Below are 22,407 nucleotides of genomic sequence, written 5' to 3' on the forward strand. Positions count from 1 at the left end.
TAAATGATGGACGTCTCGGTTGGAAACATTAGAAAATGCCAGGTGACCTAAAAGTATAATCCATGGCCTTAGCCATAGATTAAAGACTTGAAGCTCTTTAGCCAATTAGATTTGCCCTGGTCTCGATAAGGGTATAATCTAGGGCTAAGGCCATTAAAAAAGTTAATATATTCTTCAAAGGTGCAAAAATGACCTAAGTTAATTGAGGAAGACTAACCTATACTTTTGACATCTTTTCATTCATTTTAAACCGTAAAAGAGGTCAAGCCTGTACTTTACACAACTATTATATACTCTATTTTTTCCCCTCTTTTTTCACCTTTCAAACTCTGTGTCAGGCCTCTAGAGGACCTTTAACATATGATACACTTCTGACCGCCACCCTGTTATTTCACTTCCTACAACACCAATTCCTGTGAAAACATAAGGCCCCTCCGCCTATTTTTACATCATTTTTCCTTCCCTGACCTGCATCTTCTAAATTCTGTATCCACCATAAGACTCGCCTTGGCTTAAACTATCCATACTGCTCTCTATCCTCTTAACTGGTTACTCCGCTCCAGTCCGGTCCAATGTTGATAACTTGTTTAACATGCTGGTGGTTAGCTTCTGCAACCATCTGAAGAATGAGAAGCAGAAAACATCAAGAAAGTCTAGTGATTATAAAAGAACTTGAAGTCATTATCAACAAAGAATTATGCATCTCTACATTATAAAAACAGGCATATTTAAATTGATGCTACAGTGCTTCTTGATCAAACTCGATCCTGTAACATCAACTTAAACTTACGGACCCATGACAAATATGAACACATCCATTGTCTTTCAAATTTGTAACAATAGAGGATCTGAAGAACACTGATTTCACGACCCCAGGCACGGTTTCTGGTAGTTGCTCACAATATTGAGTTTTCCACAATAGATATATATATATATATATATATATAATTAAATATAGAAAACATATATTATGGTTATATTACTTGACCTGCACAATCACTCCTTACCATTAAAACTAGTTATGCTCCAAGCATGTAGTACTAAAGGGATTTGACAACCATAGGTAATGTTATGATGGAGTGCATGAGAAAAATAAAACACATGCTTACCATTAAACTTTACAACCAAACTCCACAAGAAAGCCACACAAAGGAAAAATCATGGCAAGCCATCCAAAATGAAGCCTGTCTATAACCGGGTGTCATGCATGTCAACTGGAACCTTGATCTCTCTTTGACTCCAAATTGCCATGTTTTCTCAGTATCTCAAGTTCTCTGGCTATCTGGATATCAGATGGCCAAAAAGTCTGCCGTACAACTTTGAAGAGAAAGCGAGGGAGCAACGCTACAACAGTAATAAGCAAAATAGTGAGCCAATAGGTAGGTGACTTTGCCAGGTGGTAAATTGTCCTGCCAAAGATAAAGAGGAATATTAGCTCTGCTCTATGAAACTGTCACAAGTTAGATTGCAGAACATGCAATTGCAGATACCAAGACTAACCAGTAATTGGGAAAGACTGGTATAGAATCCAATACCACCATACAGGCATATGTAATGATAATCGATCCCCATACTGCGAAATGAGTAAACACTTCCCAGCGCCGAACATCCATGGCCAAGTGAATATTCACAAGAACAACAACTGCAATTGTCCACAAACTTCCCATGCTCCATATATCGATTGAGCTATCTTTATAGGTGTACAAGGGTATATAGAAGAGTACAAGACTCTGCCATAGTGTGTCAACCATCATGATCCAAAAGAGACGCAAATTGTAAGCTTCGTGTCTATACCCAGAACCATAGAGTTTTGGATATAGCAAAAGTGTCTTATGGCTTAAGTCTTTGTCCAGAATTCCAACAACAATAGTAGGAATAGAAGTATAAATAACAGAATAAAATACACTGCTCCAATCTGTCAGTGCAGAAGTCGTTGAAAAAGCTGTACATAATATGTACCTACAAATACAAAAAGAAAATCAGATTAATAACTTCAAGAGAATATGCATCTAGTGTAATTTAAAGAGGAGAACTTTGTGCTTCAAAGAATTCAATCTACAATATTGGATTTCTACCCTTCAGACCTATTACATTCATGATGTCCACCTCAAAAAGGAAATAACTATTCCAGATTACTAATGGCAATAACAATAAAATTGAGCAAAAATAAATGAAGCTAATATCATCCAACTCTAAGAATTTAATACAGGGACTTTAATTCATTTGTTATAACAACATAATGAAAAAGAATTTGCATATATTCTACTTGCTAGATTCAATATTTGCTAAGTACATACTTTCTAAATTCAACTTTACTACCATGCAAAATGGCCAAGAGCTTTGTAGCTCAATCAGCACCTCCTGGTAATTCAATGGAGACGTTCAAGGTTCAACTCCCCCCTTCCCCATTGTAACAATCAAAAAATTTACTACTATCCAAAATAAAAACGACCATATCTGCCTGAACAACTTTGTCCCCTTCTAAAATCCAAAATAGCTAAATCTTTCAACTATCACAAGCTGAGGGAGTCAGTCTCCACATTACCAAAAGCACATATGGCATTGCTCAGGTCTTCCTTTTTTTTTTCTCCCATTTGTCAATCCAAAATACTTTTATTTTGTGATTCTTCAATCAGATATGGGAAAATAGTAGAACAGGAAAAAAGGATGTGACCTAGTTGTGCCCAGATCACTTGGATCTTGGAAATTCTTTTTGCAAATTTCTATTTTTTATTTAGTGCCATGTACGGTGAGAGAGAGGAAGGGGGGGAGAGGGATGGAATAGACAAATAATCATAACATGTGGGTCTTCAAAATTCTTTTTGCATATTTTTATTTAATGCTGTATATGTTAAGTGTGCATGAGTGAAATGCGTGAGAGAGAGAGAGAGAGAGATGGAAATGACAAACAACCCTATTTATGAGGCAGTGCATCAGGTTCTTTCTAGTATCTAATAGGCAATCCAGTAATAACAAAAGGAAACTGTGCATACCAGAATAACATCAACACAAAGACAGCATTACGGTAAAAGTTGTACAGAATCAAGTAACCAACACGCTGATAATTCCAGTGTCCATGCACCAAAAGTAATCTTTTCAAAAACTGAAACTGTCCCATGGCAAAATCCGATGCCATCACTGCTTGACGCCCTTCCTGACCACATATTCCAACACCAACATCCGCCATTTGGATCATTGAAACATCATTGGCCCCTACCAAATGTCATTAATCAGACATGAGAAGAATAACACAGAAATAACAAAATCTTGTTTTACATGCACCATGTAGCAACTACTAAAACACAAGTTGAAGAGAGAAGAGTATAATCAAAGGTATTACTTCCATGTACAGAACTTAACACAAGTTGCCAGACCACACCAACCTAAAACTCAACTGCCTGTGTCTATGTATTAAAAAATTTATAAGAGTGACAACTTACCATCACCTATGGCCAGGGTCATATCATCAGTGCGGCTCTTAATCAGATCAACTATTCCAGCCTTTTGCAAGGGTGCAACACGACAGCATAGCACAACCCTACAAGAAGTTGCAAGGTCGAAAAGCTGTAGAAAGATGAAAGGAGAAGTAATTCTTTAGCAAAATTCATATACATATAAAACACAAACCTAACAGAATTGTGTGTGAACTTAGAGAAATTTAGAATTGAAACTAAGTGGTATCCCAGAGATAAGAAGTAGAAAAGCTTTCAAATACACGTCACATTAAAGCATTATCCTTCACGGGGGGTGAGGAATGGTTATTACCTCTGACTCCAGATCTTTTTCCAAAATATACACCAAACTGTTCCCATCAATTATGAGTGCTAGTGGCAAACCCAGGATTCCATCCTCCTTCCCTGCATGCCACCGTGGCAGATTAGACAATTTTGTATCAACAGGTAACTCAAGATAGTCTTTTTCAGCATCCTTCTTACGTTTCAGACTCGAATTTCTTCCTCTCCATGATTTCACACCATATTTGGATTTAGCATCAGCCAAAAGACTTCTGCACTCATCCTCGGAATTGCCATTAATAATAATTTGGTGCATATCTGAGGTCAGCAGTTTGCAGGAGAGACCAATTGAAATCGCAGTTTCTTGCTTATCTCCTGTCAGAACCCAGACCTTAATGCCAGCTTGCCGAAGAGACTCAATAGCTTCTGGAACACCTTCTTGTAGCTTGTCCTCAATTCCAGTTGCCCCAAGAAGCTTTAAGTTGCATTCTATAAGAGATGCTGTTTGACGGAGTTTTACCACTCTGTCAGTCAATGAAGTACTAGCATCCTCATACCTGCATTGCCACACCTCAAGTTCTTCATCTGTAAGATCCCTGGCAGCTAATACAAGTGTGCGTAAGCCTTGTGATGAATATCCACTAAGATGGCTTTGAGTGGAATTCCTTATATGATCATCCATCTCAGTGCCATTTGCTAAAATGCTGAACATTGAAGTATCAGCTCCTTTGACCAACACCTTTACTGCACCAGTAGGAAATCTGATGACAACAGACATTCTTTTGCGCACACTGTCAAATTCATGCAGTCCCAGTACATCAAACCTAAATTGCACAAAAATTGGATGAAGTTACTTTAAGAAGTATCAAAACTGTGTAAAAGAATCTTTGGTGATATCACATACAAGTATGTCATCAGTGAGAGACTTTCTACCTTAGTTTCTCACCATTGACATCAATAACAATATGCCCAGATGTGCGCTCAAAAAGAGTATATCCATAAGCAGAGGCTGCAGCAACCAGTGCTTGCTCATCAGGAGATTCTCCTTGATAATCAATAGCTTCTACACTGTCTTTTTGCAATTCACTCTTTATGCAACTAGAAGATGTACCATGAGTAAGAATAGGAATCACGGTATTACATGCAGCAAGTGTAAGGAAAAACTCATGCGCCGCAATCCTTTCATCTCCAGTTAAAGCTTTGTGCAACAATTCAATGAGTTCAGAGTCAACAGCAATTTCAGATTTAAGCTTCCACCTCCTACCTGCTGCTGCTGCAAAATCATAAAGGATGAAGGTTCATACAAGTGAAAATGGGGAATGTTCTATGCAGGAACTCCTGCATTCAACAAAGAAACCATCTACAGCACTGTGAAAAAAGATCATCTGTCAAACTAGTATGACCTAACTTATCAGATTATAAAATATGATAGTGCAAAATGCCAACGAGTCATATAAACAATGTCTATGCCAATCAAATCCCTGAATCATTTTCAATCAAAAAATATTCAATAGAATGAATGTTCATATTCACGTATTTATAAGATTTAAAACGCCACACGCCATAAACTTGGTTTGCAGACTGATCAACAATTACCACAAAAACTATCAAAACCTTTTTTCCTTGGTGGGACATTGGGACTCTTTTTATAATAATTACATAAAATCCATTCCTGATCTCAAAAAAATAAACTAACGTCTCCCAATCTTGTAAACTAAGAATATAAATCTCCATGCACAAGAAAATAAAACCTCAACAACTGAAATAAAAAATAATGTTGTCATCTAACCATTCTAGCAAGTAGAATTCCACGTCAATTAAATATTCACAAGGATTCCCAACTTCATTGTTGAAGCAATGTTACAAATTGGGCACACCATATATTGCGGGCTTTCTTAAGGGCAAGACACATGGACAACAATTTGAACAACCTAAACCTATCCATACCAATCAACTTCCAGATAGTAGAAAGGCAATTGCCACCTCAACAATGTGAGATGCGGAATAAGTTAGAAGAGGCCAGGTCACGTAAAAGTCTTTCATCTAAATTATGAAGAGATCATTTAGGTTAAGTAACTGCCTGGAAAAGGGTAAGACTGGACAATTGCCAAAAAATAAATTGTTGTGACTTGTGAAGACAAGCATAATGCAAATAATCTAACACAAATTATTGCCCAACATAGTAAATTTGTCACAAAGACTTTGTGCACCAAACATTTATTGGTTGGATATGTAGCCATTGAAGTTGAAGTAAATCATTGAGTCGACAAGAATAACAAGCTTGAAGGAATAACATAAAGAACCTCAGGTTCACAAGGAAATAAAAATCCCAAATCCAGTATACCTATGGTATAGAAACAGATAAAACTTTAAAAGAAAAGGGAAAAGGGGGTGGGGGGGGGGGGGTGGGGCGCAGAAACCACAGGCATGATTAATTTCACAAAGTTAAAGAAGATCATAAAAGCTAAGTACTTTGTCATACCAACAATGTTCTGTTCTTGCAGTAAATCCACCATAGGCAAGGAGCTCCCATAGCTTTTCCCATACACACTTGCTCTTTGGAATTCCATTTTGTTTTCAGTAAGAGTCCCGGTTTTGTCAGAAAAAACATAACGAATTTGACCCAAATCCTCATTTATATTCAACGATCTGCACTGGAACCTTGAGTCAGAACTACTGTCATACATGTGATTGTCTTCGATCATGAAATATGACTGACCCAAACGAACCAACTCCATCGTTATATAAAGAGATATCGGAATCATAATCTGGAACACTATAATTGAACTCAGAAAGGAAAAAAAAGTCTCCATAGGGAGACCATAATATTTGTATCTTTTCTGATTATCCCTCCCAGTTGTAAAGTATCTCTTTCTGTAATAAGGCAAGGTATCTAGCTGATCCTTGTGGCGTAGGAGCCATAGGCCCATTCCAAAGGCCACAACCAGGCACATGATAAAGAGAAAGATAGATAACCAAAGGGTTTCTCTATTCATGTATCCTTCCAGTCTGCTTCTCTTGGAAGGGGAGGCTGCACTGTTCAACATTGCTTTCGTCTCCTGCCCTGCATACACCACAACACCAATTATCCACTCTGTGTTCTTCAGCTGACAACCGCGCAAAACTATATTGGATTGGCTGAGGGGAAACCTACGCTCATTGAACTCCATGTTGGCAGTGAACTCATATATATTCCTATTAGGCTGTTCACACCTGATAAGCCCCGAAATCATGCCCCCATCGGAATCGGATACAGCTAAAGCCGTTTCCTGCCTGGCATACCTGGTCTTCAAATTAGACTCACCATCCAAATTCATAGTCTGGATGTAGGCAAGTCCACTAGGATCACTAGACCCTAACAAAACCATGTCACAAGGAATCGACTCATTAGCAAAAATCTTCACAACCTCACCGGCCTGTATCTTCTTCCAAATCTTCATCCGGAATTCACCAGACTGACACACCAGAGTCTCCCGGTTGTTCTCTTTCCTATCAGACCTATGTCTTCTCCAATCCTCATACCCATCTTTGATAGCCGTGACACAGAGCACAAACAGGAGCGGGAAAAGTGACACTGTTCTGCCAAACACTGCCAAAGGGGGAAGCTGGTTGAGAGCAGCAATGGCTAGGAAATACAAATAAGCAACACGGTGGAACTGAATGAAGAGATTCTTGGGCAAGAAGGTTATGATTGTGTACTTGCTCGTTCGGATTTCATTCCCTGTAAACTCATACTTGTCATTAGTCCTCCTTGGGTCATTGATATAAATCAACCTCGGATTATCTTCATGTGACAGATTATCCTCATCAAACTGCAAACTTTTATGCTGGCTATGGCGAAATCGATGCTTGCTACGCGGCTTCTCTATTTCCAAGGCAGCCACATTGCCATTGCCATTGCCATTGCCATTGGCATTGATGTGAATGTTGTTGTGATTATTACCATTACTATGCCTCTCCATTGAACCCATAGATAAAATTCGCCGAATCCTCTCTTCTCTGGGGCATTCCAATGGAAACTGCTCAAAGAAAACCCTGGACTGAGACAACACCCCCAATTGTGGATCCTTAAAAGGAGAACCACTATGATCTAGCTCAAGGGGTTTGATTTCGTCTCCGCCTTCGCCTTCCTCAATCTCAATCTGATCAAACTCGTCCTCGTTAACCTTATCCTGGTGTTGCTGTTCACCTAAGAGATTCCACTGAGCATCGTTCGAAACCGAAGAAGAAAATGAAGCATTGGGGAAGAGACAGCTTAAGGAGCCGATTTGTCGAGGCGAATTTGCTGTATCAGTAGTCATAAAAGATCACTAATAATAATAATAATCAGATTCTCCAAAACTCGTCTCGCCCCAATTCCCATCTCCGCCTCAAAAACTCAACCCCAAATTTCCATTTTTTTTTTTCGTTACCCCACTACACCTTTTCCACTCAGCTCTATAAACAAAAACAAAAAAACAAACATACTTTCTTTTCAAAATTCTATAACAAAACTTGAACGCAATGAATATGAATATGAATATGAATAACAATTAACAATGATAATGATAGCACACTTACAAGATCAATTTTTGGATCTCGTGTACGGAGGAAATCCTTAACCAAATGCCAAAACTGCAAAAAACAAAAATTATGAATCACTGCCATATTTTATTTCCGTAACACATATCTGGCATCACAATTTCTTTTTTCTTTTTCTTTTTTTTGCAAATCTCAAATCGCAATCGTAAAAAACGTACCTGAAAAGAATCAAAGGTGTCAGATTGGAGGCTCAGAATTAGAGATCGAACGAATCAGATCAGAAACTTTCTCTGTGAGTGTGGTTTTTTTTTCAAATCAATGCAGCACTGAATACCAAAAAATAAGCGAAAATCGATCTGAGAGCGACCACAGATCGGGGATCTAGCCCCTGATTTCTCAATGAACCAGGAAAAAACCTAGGGCTCGATATATAATAAAATTAAAATAAATTAAATAAAAATGAGGCTGTAATTACAAATTCCTTGTTTATTTATTTTTTTTTTTGGTTTGAAACGAAGGAGATCTAACACGAAAGGGATGGGAAGAGAGAGAGAGAGAGAGAGAGAGAAAGAGTGCACGAAAAGCGAGAAAATCGCAGAGAGAAAATAAGAGAGAGAGAGAGATGAGAGGTAAAGCACGAATCTTGGGTGGTGGCTTAGGCTGCTCTCACTCACTGACCTCCTCTTCTCTCTCGTCTCGTCTCGTCCTTTTTTTCCTTTTCTGCCACAACCCTCTCTTACTGTTTCTCTATTTGCGTGGGTGTGGGTGTGGCTGGCTGAGGCTGAGTCCATTTCTATTTCTTTTCTTTTTTTAATTATTATTTACTTTGCTTGTTTTAAATTAAAGAAAGAGTTTAAAAGTTAAAACCACGCAAATTTTCACCCATATTATTTGACATTTCGAAATTGTGGCCAAAAAAATTGTGGACTACTGTTTATTAATATATTTGCAAAAAAGGCTATATTATAGGCTTTGGTAAATTTTAATGCAAGGATTTTGTGGGATTGCACTGTAATTATTCGTATTTAATTTTTTTTTTTTTTTTTTTTTTTACTTCCTAGATTTTCTCAATGAAACTTAAAAGGACGTTAATATCAAGATCTATGATGCTCGGACATGGTATTAGATTCTATTCTGTTCTAGAAATATTCACCTCTATGAACTGTTTTATTTCCAATTTTTCTACTATATGATAAACTTTGTTCAATAGAACAAGTAAATCCGCTGCACATTCTGGTGCCCCTTGTCTAATTGTGAGGCATTAAAGAGTTTATTCTTTTTTTTTTTTTTTCCATATTCTATTCTATTTTTTATATATACACAACCATAAAAATTGCTCAACAATATATGCAGTCATCATCGTGTGAATTGATTTGAATAGTACCTCTCATGCCTCATTGCTCAACAATATATGCGATCATCATCGTGTGAGTTGAATAGTACCTCTCATGCCTCATTGCTCAACAATATATGCGGTCATCATCGTGTGAGTTGAGTTGAATAGTACCTCTCATGCCTTAAATGCATGGAAACACAACAGCCTTAAGTCAAGTCTAGAGGGAATGGATAGTACATGGAAACGCAACAACATCGAGCTGAGTCTAAAGGGGAGGAATAAGGTATTTATGTAAGGATATTTTTAACTACTTTAAATTTAAAAAATTAAAAGAAAAAACAATACATAATACATATGGTTAGCCATTAATGAGGAGTCCTGTAGTTTAATTAGTATTTTTTTGCTGTTTCTAAAAAAACATTTAAGATATGTGAACTTGTTATGAAATTTTAAATGTAAGACCTCAATTGATAAAAAATAAAAAATAAAAAAAAGTATGACCAATTGATCATGCCATTCTTCTTAATATTGACTTATTTTAATAGTTTTGTAGGATTTGAAGCATGCGTGTATTTATATTTATTATTAGTCAAGTTTAAAAGCTATCATCAAAAGTGGACTGGACGCCATTGTATGGAACTCTCTTAAAAAAAACTTATTAGTCAAGCTTGTTTTTATATTTTTCCCTCAAAAATTTTTATATATTTATTTATTTTGTATTGTACAGCTAACTGATGCTTATATGGTGTTTTTGTCTTGTATTTCAATAGTATGATGATTAATCATGAAAAATAAGAAGGAATAACGACTTATATTAACAATTATATATCACCATAGAAATAAAATTATCAACAAAATTAACTTGTAAGATTTGTTTAGTGGGTACAACTAATCTTAAAGGAACTTCAATCGATTGGCCAGGGAAGAAGGGAAAAAAATTAATTATAACAAGAAACTAGTTTTTTTAATAAAAAAAAAAGTATAACCAATTAATCATACCATTCTTCTTAATATTGACTTATTTTAATAGTTTTGTAAGATTTGAAGCATGCGTATATTTATTATTTTTTGATGAACATGTGTGTACTTATATTTATTATTAGTCAAGTTTAAGAGCTATTATTAATAACAGAAGTCATAAATTGAAATTTTATAATAAAAAAATTATTAATTAAGCTTGTTTTTATATTTTCCCTCAAATTTTTATTTATTTATTTATTTTGTATTGTACAGCTAACTGATGCTTATATGGTGTTTTTGTCTTGTATTTCAATAGAATAATGATTAGTCATGAAATATAAGAAGGAATAACGACTTATATTAACAATTATGTATCACCATAGAAATAAAATTATCAACAAAATTAACTTGTAAGATTTGTTTAGTGGGTACAACTAATCTTAAAGGAAAATCGTGACTTAAAAATAAATGATAAGAGTTTGAACCAACTCATCTTAGAAAATCATTTTTTTATAAAAGGATTCTATTAAAAAAAAGTAATTTTATAAAGCTAATCTATATTTAGTAAAATAAAGAATGTCTAGGTACATCAAATACAAACTAATATTCTTTCTCAAAAAACAAAAAAAATACAAACTAATATTTTGCCAAATATTTCTCCTCCCTTTTTCGGTGTTAATTAGAAGCTTCCTGCTTAACCCTCATAAATGCCTTATACCTGATATGTGAAATTTAAGTTTTTAATATATATATATAAATATATATATAAAGGAATTTAAGGTATTATTTACTACAATTGACATTTATTAAGTGTTTTTTTTTTTTTGAGAAGTACAATTATTAAGTGTATTGTAGACACAATATTTGTTTAGATTTTTTTTTTTTTCACAATATTTTATATGACCTCTTGTGATTGGAGTTTAAGTTGTAAACAAATCAACTCAGGTAGATTCAAGGCAAATATTAAACAATATCCCTACACAATAATTTGTCAACATTAGTCACTTAATCTCTTGTATGGTATTGGTCGCATACACACGCGCACACACACCAAACAATCACTATTTCTTTTTTAACACCAAAATTAAAATTGAAAATTAGATTATAACTTAATTTACATAACCATGCACCGGCTTATCCAAACTAAAGTAATTCTTATTTTTAAGACAATAATAAATTTTCATATCATTTAGTTAGATTTTATACTTGAACCATGATATTTGATTTCCTACATGATTGGCATCAAATTATAAATAGACTTTTTTGTTTATTTCGTATATTATTTGTGGATCTTATATTTACATTGCTTATTTCAATTTTCAAATAATATAACTTTCAACTTTTTGAAATAGACCTGTTTTTAATATTTTGCCTCACACTATACAAATAAACACGTTAGTAGAATCCATATGAAATTAACCTTAGAATGGTTAGTGAGATAATTCATGAAATTATGTGTTTAATTCATTACATCAATCTTAATCCAATCCAATTTGAGTAAATTTATTTAATTCATATTTAAATATAAGAAAACTATCAGCCAAGATGGTACAAGTGCAAATCCCAAGAAAACAGAGACGTGTACTTAAAAAAATAAAAAAATTTTAAAAAAATCCTCATACATTTTTTTTTTTCCTTAATGAAAATCCTCATACATATTAGTGTTGCAGTAGGTTCAGAAAAATTTAGTGCAACTTTGGACTTTGAAGTGCTATTCCCAAAACTGACCCATGGCCCTGAGTACGATAGGTACGGAAGAGCTAGCGGCAAATGTAGCTTTCATCTTCATCATGAGGGCCACTGTTTTCCCTTGCCCGTGCGTTGCGTTGCGTTGCGTTTCGTGACGATTAATCAAACTCACTATCATGTAGTAGTCACTAGTCAGACAACCAGACCAGTTGATCATACGGATCACTGTATATGTCGTCACTTTCCTTTTACGCTGTATTCACAACACTGTTCATTTCCCAAAACACCCTCTAAACGTAGCACAGTAACATGTTACTACTTTTTATTTACCATGTTGCAGTTGAAAAGGTCTCTGTTGTGTTGTGTTGTGTTTGTGTCTTTGTGTTCTAAAATGCTTACTTATCCAGATCCAGTTCTTATAGCCGTCGATCTTTTTGCATGAAAAGATCCGATGGAGCCAGATCGTGCCGTTGAGAATGTCAAGAAAGTGAGGACCTAGCCTATTTTGGAGTCTTTCTAGCTTTATTTACATGTGACCAATGGTAGTAATATGACATTTTACACCATTTTTGCAACAATTTTCTATGATGCGGGTTTTAAGCTGTGGAGAGGGGAAAGTATATTACGGTTTTGTTTGAGATTTGTTTATTTTGTTAAAATTAAATTTCTTTTTTTTGAAAGTATTGTAGATAAAATTAAAAGTTAGTTGAAATAGTACAATAGATATAATAAATAGTAACAAAAAAACAATGAACCCATAAATAGTAGCAAAAATAAACTGAATAGTAAAATAAGTTGACAAAAATAATATTTGCCAAATGCAACAAAACTCAACCCTTTTTTTTCCATCATTCACAACTTAATACTTGACGAAATATAACACTTGTTTTGAGAGTGTTTAACAAATTTTCATTTGCAAAATAATTTTTGAGTACTCTCATACATAAAAAATAATGTATTTTTCTCTCACATTTATGATAGGGTTCCCTCTTAAAATTGGGTCCGGTTAATGTGTGCCCTTAAAGCACACATTAATCTTTCTATTTTTGGAAACATTTTCTCGGGAATTAAAAAACTCAACTCTTTTTTTTTTCCATCATTCACAACTTAATACTTGACGAAACATAACACTTGTTTTGAGAGTGTTTAACAAATTTTCATTTGCAAAATAATTTTTGAGTACTCTCATACATAAAAAATAATGTATTTTTCTCTTACATTTATGGTAGGGTTCCCTCTTAAAATTGAGTCCGATTAATGTGTGCCCTTAAGGCACACATTAATCTTTCTATTTTTGGAAACATTTTCTCGGAAATTGAAAAAGCAGTCATTACTTTTTCAATTTTCGAAAAAAAAAATTTCTAAAAATGGAAATTAATGTGTGCCCTAAGGACACATATTAATAAAATCCCTTAAAATTTACAATGAAGTGTATTATAAATGTGAGAGTACAATCAGTACCTAACCACTTTCCCTATTTTCATGTACTATTCTCTATCCTTAAAAAAAAAACATATACTATCCTTTACATATACTAAAGAAGGGCACACGTTAATCTTTTTATTTTTGAAAACATTTTTTCAGGAATTGAAAAAACAATCATTACTTTTTTAATTCTCAATAAATTTTTTTCTAAAAATAAAAATTAATAGGACACATATTAGTAAATCCCTTAAAATTTACAATGAAGTGTACTAGAAAGGTGAGAGTACAATCAGTACCTAACCACTTTCCCTATTTTCATGTACTATTCTCTACCCTTCAAAAAAACACATACTATCCTTTACATATACTTAAGAAGAAAATTTGCAGCTTTTTGTGGTTGCAGATTTTGCTGGGCTGTTCACTCAAACTCAAACAGAGAGAATCCTCTACTCGCTCTCGTGAAAAAGTACGTGTTCTGCATGATTTTTCAAGTCTCAAGTTCTTGTCGTTTTAATTGGACCACAAATTGTTGCCTTAGCCGACATGGCGACATGTCCTTATGGCCTTATCTTATATAACGTTTGTGGATTGGAAAAAAAATAGTAAAATAGTTTTTTTTTTTTTTTTTTTTTTTCCATGTGATTTCTTCTATTATTTGTCTCTTCAACTTCATCATTTTTCATGACCGTTAAATAGTCTTCGTTCACATCGTGAGCAGGAGATAACTTCTTTTCATTTTGTTCCTCCCAATTGTTTCATGTGATTCATTACATTTCTTTTTGCTCAACCAAAAAAATTATTATTATTATAATATAAAAGTGTCTCACAAGCCACTAAAAAGTCTTTTAAGAGAATTTCTAGTAGATTAGGCAAAATTTTATACTACTTAGAAGATGAACAGTGATTTTTATCTTTTAGCAAAAACATTTGAATAATGAACAGTAACCCATCAGACTTAATAAGCTACTATTCATGAGCCAAATAAATTTCCAGATATAGAGTCCATTGGAGAATGAATAGTAGCCTATTTTGTGGGTTTTTTCTCTAAAGTAGAAAGCATTTTGTGTTTAGCTCTCCTGTTGGAGATGTGTTAAGGAGTCTTAGAGCATTTCTAGAAAATTCTCTAAATTTTTATACTGTTTGGTAAGTAAATAGTTGCATTTACCATTTACTTATTTACTTTTTCAAATATATTTTTTAACAGATTTTCTATTTTTTCTCTATCTTATTTAAATATTAGTTGATATAATAGTATGAGAAAAAAAAGAAATCAAGAAGAGAAAGAATTGATATAATAGTAATTGCTATAATTTTTTAATAAAAAAATCCAATTGCTAATGTACAATAACTCATCAAACTTGATGAGTTACTATTCATGAAAAAAAAAATTTGTGATTTAGAGAAACCATTGGAGACCATTTTTTTGGTTTCATTCTCTATTTTAGAGAATATTTTGTTTTTACATGCGCTATTGAAATGCTCTTAACACTTAAAACAACTTTAAAGCAAAACTTGAAATTTAAAACTTTTAGGAAAAATAAAACTACATTTCATTGTTCATATTTCCAAAATCAAGAACTTTAAAGCAATTTGCCAAACACTCAAACCACTTAGAAAGCTCTTTAGATAGAACTCTATATTGCAAAGACTCTACTACTAAGAACGTGTTTGATAGTGTTAAGATTCTTATAGCTCTTTGTAAAAATTGTAAAACATTTGGCAAATTCAATAAGAGCTTTAAGGGGACCCTTTAGAGCTTTAAGGTAATTAAAGTTGCATTATAGAGCTTTTAGGGGGAAAAAAACTCTATTCAAAGTAATTCGTTATATATAAATTCAAATTCTGAACTTTAAGCTCTAAAGTTATTAGGAAATTTGCAACTTTAACTTTTTAAGTTTTATGTTTTACCATCCAAAATTTAAAGCACTATTCGATGTAATTCATTATATATATATATATAAACGGGTTATATCAATGAATACTTTTAAAGTGTTTGTTAATGAACTTTTTAAGAAAAGTTTTTTTTTTTTTTTTTTTTGATACAATATAGAAATTCTACTCTAACATTTTTTTTTTTTTTTATAAAACTACTTAAACATAATTTAAATGTATATGTAAGCTCCCTCCTGAATACTTGTGAAGTGATCATCGCACCAATAAAAATTTTAATATCACTTTCATGAGAAATATAAAAGTTGTCACAAAAGTCAATTACTTTTTTATTTTCCAAATAAAAATTTCTAAAAATTATTAATTAACAAATACTCTTAGAACATTAGTTAACATATATTTATATATATATATATATATATATATATAAACAATAATGCATTAAGTAAGCGAAAGGGCGGTAGCCCATGTACATACTGGATCTAAACAATAGGTACTTTATTAAACACTAGTAGCATTATAAAACTTTAGAACTTTCCCGTTAATGCTTTACTTCTAAAGTTCTACTTTATACGGGCACTAAAACTTTATAGTTAAATTATAATTTTTATAACAACGCCAGAAAAATTAAAAGTGACAAATTTGTTGTTGCAAGTACTTTAAATCTTATTCTAAAATCTTAATTTACAAACTTTTGTAAATTCAATGAGCCACCCCTCAATTATCAAGGTAAATAAAACTAGGAGATTGGAACATACCCAAAGTACCCACCAACCAGATCTATAAGTTATCTTCATGGTCCTTGAAAAAGGCTTTCAAGACAAATTACCATGTTAGGACTATAGAACAAGTCTACAATATCAACAAGGAGTATGAAACATGCTACTTGTTACCCTCTGCAACATTGAAAGCTCACAGGAAAGAAGGACACAATTTCCTCCACATAGGTTTAGTCCAGGTTGGAGTCAAACCTTTAATCAGAGAAGGGTTGAACAACTTAATCCTAATGGCCCTTAGAGATAACCTTTCTTTGGTTTTCTTGAAGTATTTGGAGGGAATAATTCCTTCTTGTATGCAGTTGAGATCAACACCTGAGTCTATTAAGGCAACGACCTCAAATTCAAAATCTTTGCTAATGACAATCCTAACTTTGGAATGTCATTTCTAGAAGTTAATCCTACTGATGGTTTCTAAGAACTTCTCACTGGAGGGTTCCTGTACCATATCAGCTGTAAGGTTAACTATTTCATCAACTTCATCATTAGAAGGGTTTTGTAATGAGGTTCCTTCCTCATTGCCTTGATGAGAAGTGTTTTCTATCTGTTTGACTCTCTGGTCAAGAAGGTTGTGATCTATCCTAAGGATGGTTAACTCTTGCTTAAGGGTTCTCACTTCTGACTGGTATCTTTGATCTCTTTCTGGAGATCTTGGACGGTAACTTCCTTCTTGGATTTGGTAAACCTATTGTAGATTTTTTCCAAATCAACTTTGAGTTCCTGAAACCTAGGTTTGGATGTACTGGCTTCCTTAACTAGGGTTTTATGGAAATCACTAAGTCGTTGGGTTTGATCACTAGGTCTTCGATTTGTTCTATGAGATCTAAGAGGAGTTCTTCTTGCTTAGAAAGTACATTGATAGTCTTGTTCCTATATCAACTATCTTTGCATGCTAAGGTTTCATCCGGGCCACTAAAGGAGCTAGAGCAGACTCTAGAGGATTCTGAGGATGACCTATATAACTAGTGTTTCTCTTGCTCACTAGAACTATTGGGAGACTCACTATCTGAGCGGTCAAGTTCTAAGAGTTTGAAGATCTCTTCCTTACTGGTTTGGTCACTAACAAGGGTGTTGATAAGGGATTTGGCCTTAGCTTTACACTATTTCTGGAAATGACCTCTTGTTCCACACTTAAAACATTTTCCCGATGTTTTAGGTATGAACCTTCCTGTGGACTTGGATTTTCCTTTCTTATAGAAAGATTTCCAAGAAAAGAATATTCCTACCAAAGCTCGACCAATCCAAATGAGTCAAGAACTCATGGATACTTGTAAAGTAGAAATAGATGATCTTCTTAAGAAAGGAATCATCAGAAACTCTAGGTCACCATGGTCCTGTCCAGCCTTTTATGTCCAGAAAAATGCTGAGATTGAGAGAGGTGTCCCTAGACTTGTCATCAACTATAAGCCCCTTAACAAAGTCTTAGAATGGATAAAGTATCCAATTCCCAACAAAAGAGACTTAGTCAATCGGCTTAACAAAGCAATGGTTTTCAATAAGTTTGATATGAAGAGTGGTTTTTGGCAAATACAAATCAGAGAATCTGATAGGTATAAGATAGCCTTCACCACACCCTTTGGCCATTTCGAATGGAATGTAATGCCCTTTGGTCTAAAAAATGCACCTTCTGAATTCCAAAACATCATGAATGAGATTTTCAATCCATTCTCCAGTCATGCTATTGTGTACATTGACGATGTACTCATTTTTTCTGAATCCTTGACACAACATTGGAAACACCTTAGAGCATTCCTCCATACCATCAAGCTTAATGGTCTTGTTGTTTCAGCCCCTAAGATCAAACTATTCCAAACTAGTGTCCGGTTTTTAGGTTTTGATATAAGACATGGTGTCATCAAACCCATAGACAGAGCCATTCAGTTTGCGGATAAGTTTCCAGATGAAATCCTAGATAAAACCCAATTTCAGAGATTTCTAGGATCCCTTAACTACATTTCCGATTTCTATCAAAACCTCAGGCAGCAATGCAAACCCCTTTTTGATAGACTTCGAACCAATCCTCTTCCTTGGACCCCAACTCATACCACAGTTGTCCAAGAAATCAAAAAATATGTTAAGACACTTCCTTGTCTAGGAACCCCTCAGAAAATTCCTTCAAGGTTGTCCAGACAGATGCCTCTAACATTGGTTATGGTGGCATTCTCCTTCAGCGTGTCAGTCCCACTTCCTCTGAACAGATTGTCTGTTTCCATTCAGGAATTTGGACCCCCACTCAGATTAATTATAGTACTATTAAGAAAGAGATTTTATCTATAGTACTATGCATTTCAAAATTTCAAAATGATATTTTGAATCAAAAGTTTTAATAAGGATTGATTGTAAATCTGCAAAACATATTTTAGAAAAAGATGTTCAAAACATTGCATCAAAACAAATTTTTGCATGATGGCAAGCCATCCTTTCAGTATTTGTATATATATATATATATATATATCTAGGAAGATAAACAAATAAAGTATATCGAATCATGGCTGATTTGAACCAGATTATTATAATTCTAATTATGGAAATCTCATATGTATACACAAAACCCTCGTGAAACTAGCGTGGAATTAATTTAAGCCTGATGGCTATAATGGGTCCAAAGAGTAGTGATTTAAGCTTCATGGACTAGTATCACCATAAGCTATAGCTTGCCTGTCACAATGTATGATGTATCACAGGAAAATGAGAGGAAAATTAGAAAGATGAATGATTGAAGCAAAGCTTAAGCTTATGTGATACTAAAGGTATACCTCAATTAGGACTATTAGTCGTAAATTTTAGTTAGTTCAACTGTTAAAGTTTATTATTGTCAAATAAAATATATAAGTTTTGAACCTTAATTATATAAAAAAATCAATTAGAGTTTTGAACTTTTGGTTGGTATGATGACAAAAAGCCGTGGTTATCGAGTAGACTTTGTATACTGCAATTCTGTGGTATTCGTCCAAAAACAAAAACAAAAAAACCAGAAAAACAAAAAACAAAAAAGACAAAAACAAAGACTCTTTCTTGGCCACGCGTTCATCATTTCAAACGGCCTACTCTTATCATCATTATATGCAATGCAACAGTCCTTGCGACTTTGCAGCACCACTTTTTGAAAAGCAGGGTTGAAATTTAGCCAAGAGGAGCGCCGAACGGTCTCAAAATTGGAGCTCAATCTATTACAAAATAGTGACAGTACAAGCTGATAAACAATGAAATATTATATTCTTACTTTTTTTTTCCTTTCTAAAGTTTCTTCAAATTCTACAACGAGGGAAATGATCATTTTCCAAGTAAAAGTGAACCGTAAAAGAAATCATTGAAAAAAAAAAAAAAACCAAAAATTAAAAGCCTAATTTTATAGAGAAACTTTCATTTCTCTATTATAATTGCTGACGAAGCTGAACCCGGACTCTGTATTATGCTTTCATCACCAAATTCTGATTCCTCTCTATCCTCCACAGTCATTTCCTGAACAATTAATTAAATTTTACAAAAAATATCAATCAGTTTAAACTTTATACAATAACAAATCTTCAAGATTAAAAATTCAATCTAAATTAGTTCTTAAGGTTTGATTATTATCAATTTAATCCCCCACTTTGTCAAAACGAATAAATGTGGTATTATGTTCAAATCAATTTACAAATGAAGCCATTTAAACATTTTTTTAAAAAACTTTTATTAAATAAATAATACTTGTCAATGAAGCCATTTAAATATCAAATTTTGACAAATTTACCGATGGATTATATTTTATTCTTATATTCTCTATACTGCAAAATTGTCAGAAAATCAAAAAGAATAATAATTATGTTATCAATCAATTATTAAAATTGTAAGATAAAATTATGCAAAAAAATAAATTTATAAATTATATAGTAAATACAATCCGATTGATACAGAATTTGATACGGTGTTAAGAGGGTAAAAAACATGAATTTGGCATGAAAATTCAGTACACATTTCATTAAGTAGGCTATTAAGTACACATTTCATTAATATTTTGAGTTTAAATTAATATAACAAATAAAAAAAATTGTCAATTTTAAAATTGAATTTGGCATGAAAAACCAAAAAAAACATACCGAATTTGGAGGTGATTGCCTTTCACTACTCTTCTTTACTTGTTCCTTCTCTCTTAGAGATCGAATCGTAGAAACTCTCTGAAAGCAAAATATCTCAAAAATTAAACGAATTCAAAAACAAAAACAAAGAAATGAAAATTTGAATACTGAGTGGTTTACCACAGATTGAGATTGGAGTTGCTTCAATCTGTACAATCTATCGAGCTCGATTTCGAGGCTCTTCTGAATCTCTCCTCTCTCTTCGACCTCCTTCATCTTCATCTCCAACATCAAGTCCCTCTCTCTCAGCATCTTCTCCGTTCTCTCTCCGTCCGACCTCAGCCTCTCCATCTTCTTCCTGATCGCGCTCAGCTCCTCCGCGAGCGACGCGTCCAGAGATTCGATCTGAGTCGGACGGTGGAGGATGTTCTCTTTGTTTGACTGGTCGGCGATGCAGATCTCGATCTGAGTTTGCTTTGCTGGCTTGGTGTGTGAAGAGGAGTCGGTGACATGATTCGCCGGAGAGTTGAGCTGCTGGAGAGGTGTTCTGCCGGACTTTGGCCGGAGCTTATGGTCTCCGGCGACTGGGCACCGAGGCGTTGGCATTGGTGAACGGTGAATGAATGTGTGAGGTTTGTTTGTGGTTTGTGTGTTTTTTTGGGAGATGTGAGTGTGAATGTGAGATTATTAAAAGAGGGGATAAGATTTGAATTTGAAAGTAGGAGGCGCTAATCAAACGGCTACTTAATCATTTTCAAACGGTTGAGATTTGGATGGACAGAGACCAGAGTTAAATAAATAAATAATTCTCTTAACAACTACCAGTCTCTACCTATGATTAAATGATTAGTTTGTTGATTAACACCATGAAGCCACCCTTTTAGAGAAGTCTTGTGGATCCCACTTTAGATTTATACTAATAGATTTTCAACACAATGGATTCAAGTTGTATGGTTTTCCAGGCCGGTTCTTAAAAAAAAATATAAAAAAAAATCATTTTTTCTCAAAAAAAAAAAAAGAGAAAAAAAAAAAATCAAGTTTATTATCAAACTAAATTATTGGTTTAATTTTTTTTTAGTTTTATTGAGCATGTTTAAACATATTCACAAATTACTTAATTTTTTTTTTCTACTGAACTTAACAACGTAAACTTATAACTAAGTTGGGGCATTAAAGTGGTTGAATGTATGTTAGAATTGGCTATATAAAATGTGGTTAGTACGTTAATTTGTCCACCATGGAATCAATATTTAGCATATCCCATGTCTTTGGTTTTTTTTTTTTTTTTTTTTTTAAATCCTTATTCTATTTAACTTATTACATTTTTCTTTAAGCTATAATAATCATAGAAAACTCACTTATAATGTCTTCATTTGCTTTCATACTAGTTATCGATTTAATTTGCCTAAGAGGAATTTCTCTATATATTCTAATACTTAACCATTGTTTTCTAAAAGCAACAACATAGCTTATATAGGGACCATATCGTATGTTGTCTTTATGTCAATAAAAACTATGTGTTTAAAAATTAAACATTGTTGTAGAACGCCCAATAACAATAATTACACGAGCTCAATCACTAGGGCTTATTAGGTTATTTGAATTGAATATCAATTCCATATTCGAGTGGGTTAAAATTTTCATTTAATTAGAAGGCAAGCTGAAGCTATAAAGATAATAAGTGAAAATTCTCACCTTATTCACAGTAGTCTACTATGACACAATATGGACGACAAGGAATAGTGTTTTGAGATAGCAACTAAAAGATTTGTCTTTTTTAGATCCTATACTTTTAATTTTACATGTTAAAAATCTATGCAATGGGGGTTTGATATATGTTTTCAAACAACAATTTTCATTTTTTAAACAATATTACACGTATTTTCATACACTTTTTCACTCACACGTATTTTCACACATGTTTTCAAATAACAATTTTCAATTTTTAAGTACATATACCAAACACTGTCCTCTTGGGAATTCACACATGGAGATAATCCAAGAAACAGCTAATGCGG

The 22,407-nt window shown here is 33.6% G+C and overlaps 2 protein-coding genes across 4 annotated transcripts; both read right to left on the bottom strand.

The window, feature by feature from the left end:
* Positions 1 to 213: 213 nt before the first annotated feature.
* LOC126692564 (phospholipid-transporting ATPase 1-like) lies at positions 214 to 9,026 on the bottom strand. 3 transcript variants are annotated; one of them, XM_050388204.1, is made up of 11 exons: positions 8,474 to 9,025; positions 8,295 to 8,348; positions 6,217 to 8,171; positions 4,668 to 5,007; positions 3,936 to 4,558; positions 3,766 to 3,857; positions 3,441 to 3,564; positions 2,994 to 3,213; positions 1,501 to 1,959; positions 1,110 to 1,409; positions 214 to 619 (listed from the first exon to the last, which is right to left on the bottom strand). In XM_050388204.1, the coding sequence occupies exons 3-10, from the start codon at positions 8,033 to 8,035 to the stop codon at positions 1,211 to 1,213; spliced, it is 3,876 nt and encodes a 1,291-aa protein (XP_050244161.1). In that variant the 5' UTR covers positions 8,036 to 8,171; positions 8,295 to 8,348; positions 8,474 to 9,025; the 3' UTR covers positions 214 to 619; positions 1,110 to 1,210. The 3 variants fall into 3 exon arrangements, with proteins under 3 accessions (XP_050244161.1, XP_050244160.1, XP_050244159.1); XM_050388203.1 differs by having other exon boundaries at positions 3,766 to 4,558; positions 4,668 to 5,004; positions 8,474 to 9,026; XM_050388202.1 differs by having other exon boundaries at positions 3,766 to 4,558.
* A 10,451-nt stretch (positions 9,027 to 19,477) lies between these two features.
* LOC126692567 (uncharacterized) lies at positions 19,478 to 21,146 on the bottom strand. Its single transcript, XM_050388206.1, has 3 exons — positions 20,570 to 21,146; positions 20,411 to 20,488; positions 19,478 to 19,793 (listed from the first exon to the last, which is right to left on the bottom strand). The coding sequence occupies exons 1-3, from the start codon at positions 20,993 to 20,995 to the stop codon at positions 19,695 to 19,697; spliced, it is 603 nt and encodes a 200-aa protein (XP_050244163.1). The 5' UTR covers positions 20,996 to 21,146; the 3' UTR covers positions 19,478 to 19,694.
* Positions 21,147 to 22,407: the final 1,261 nt, after the last annotated feature.

This window comes from Quercus robur, chromosome 7, assembly GCF_932294415.1.
Source record: "Quercus robur chromosome 7, dhQueRobu3.1, whole genome shotgun sequence".
Classification (NCBI taxonomy): domain Eukaryota; kingdom Viridiplantae; phylum Streptophyta; class Magnoliopsida; order Fagales; family Fagaceae; genus Quercus; species Quercus robur.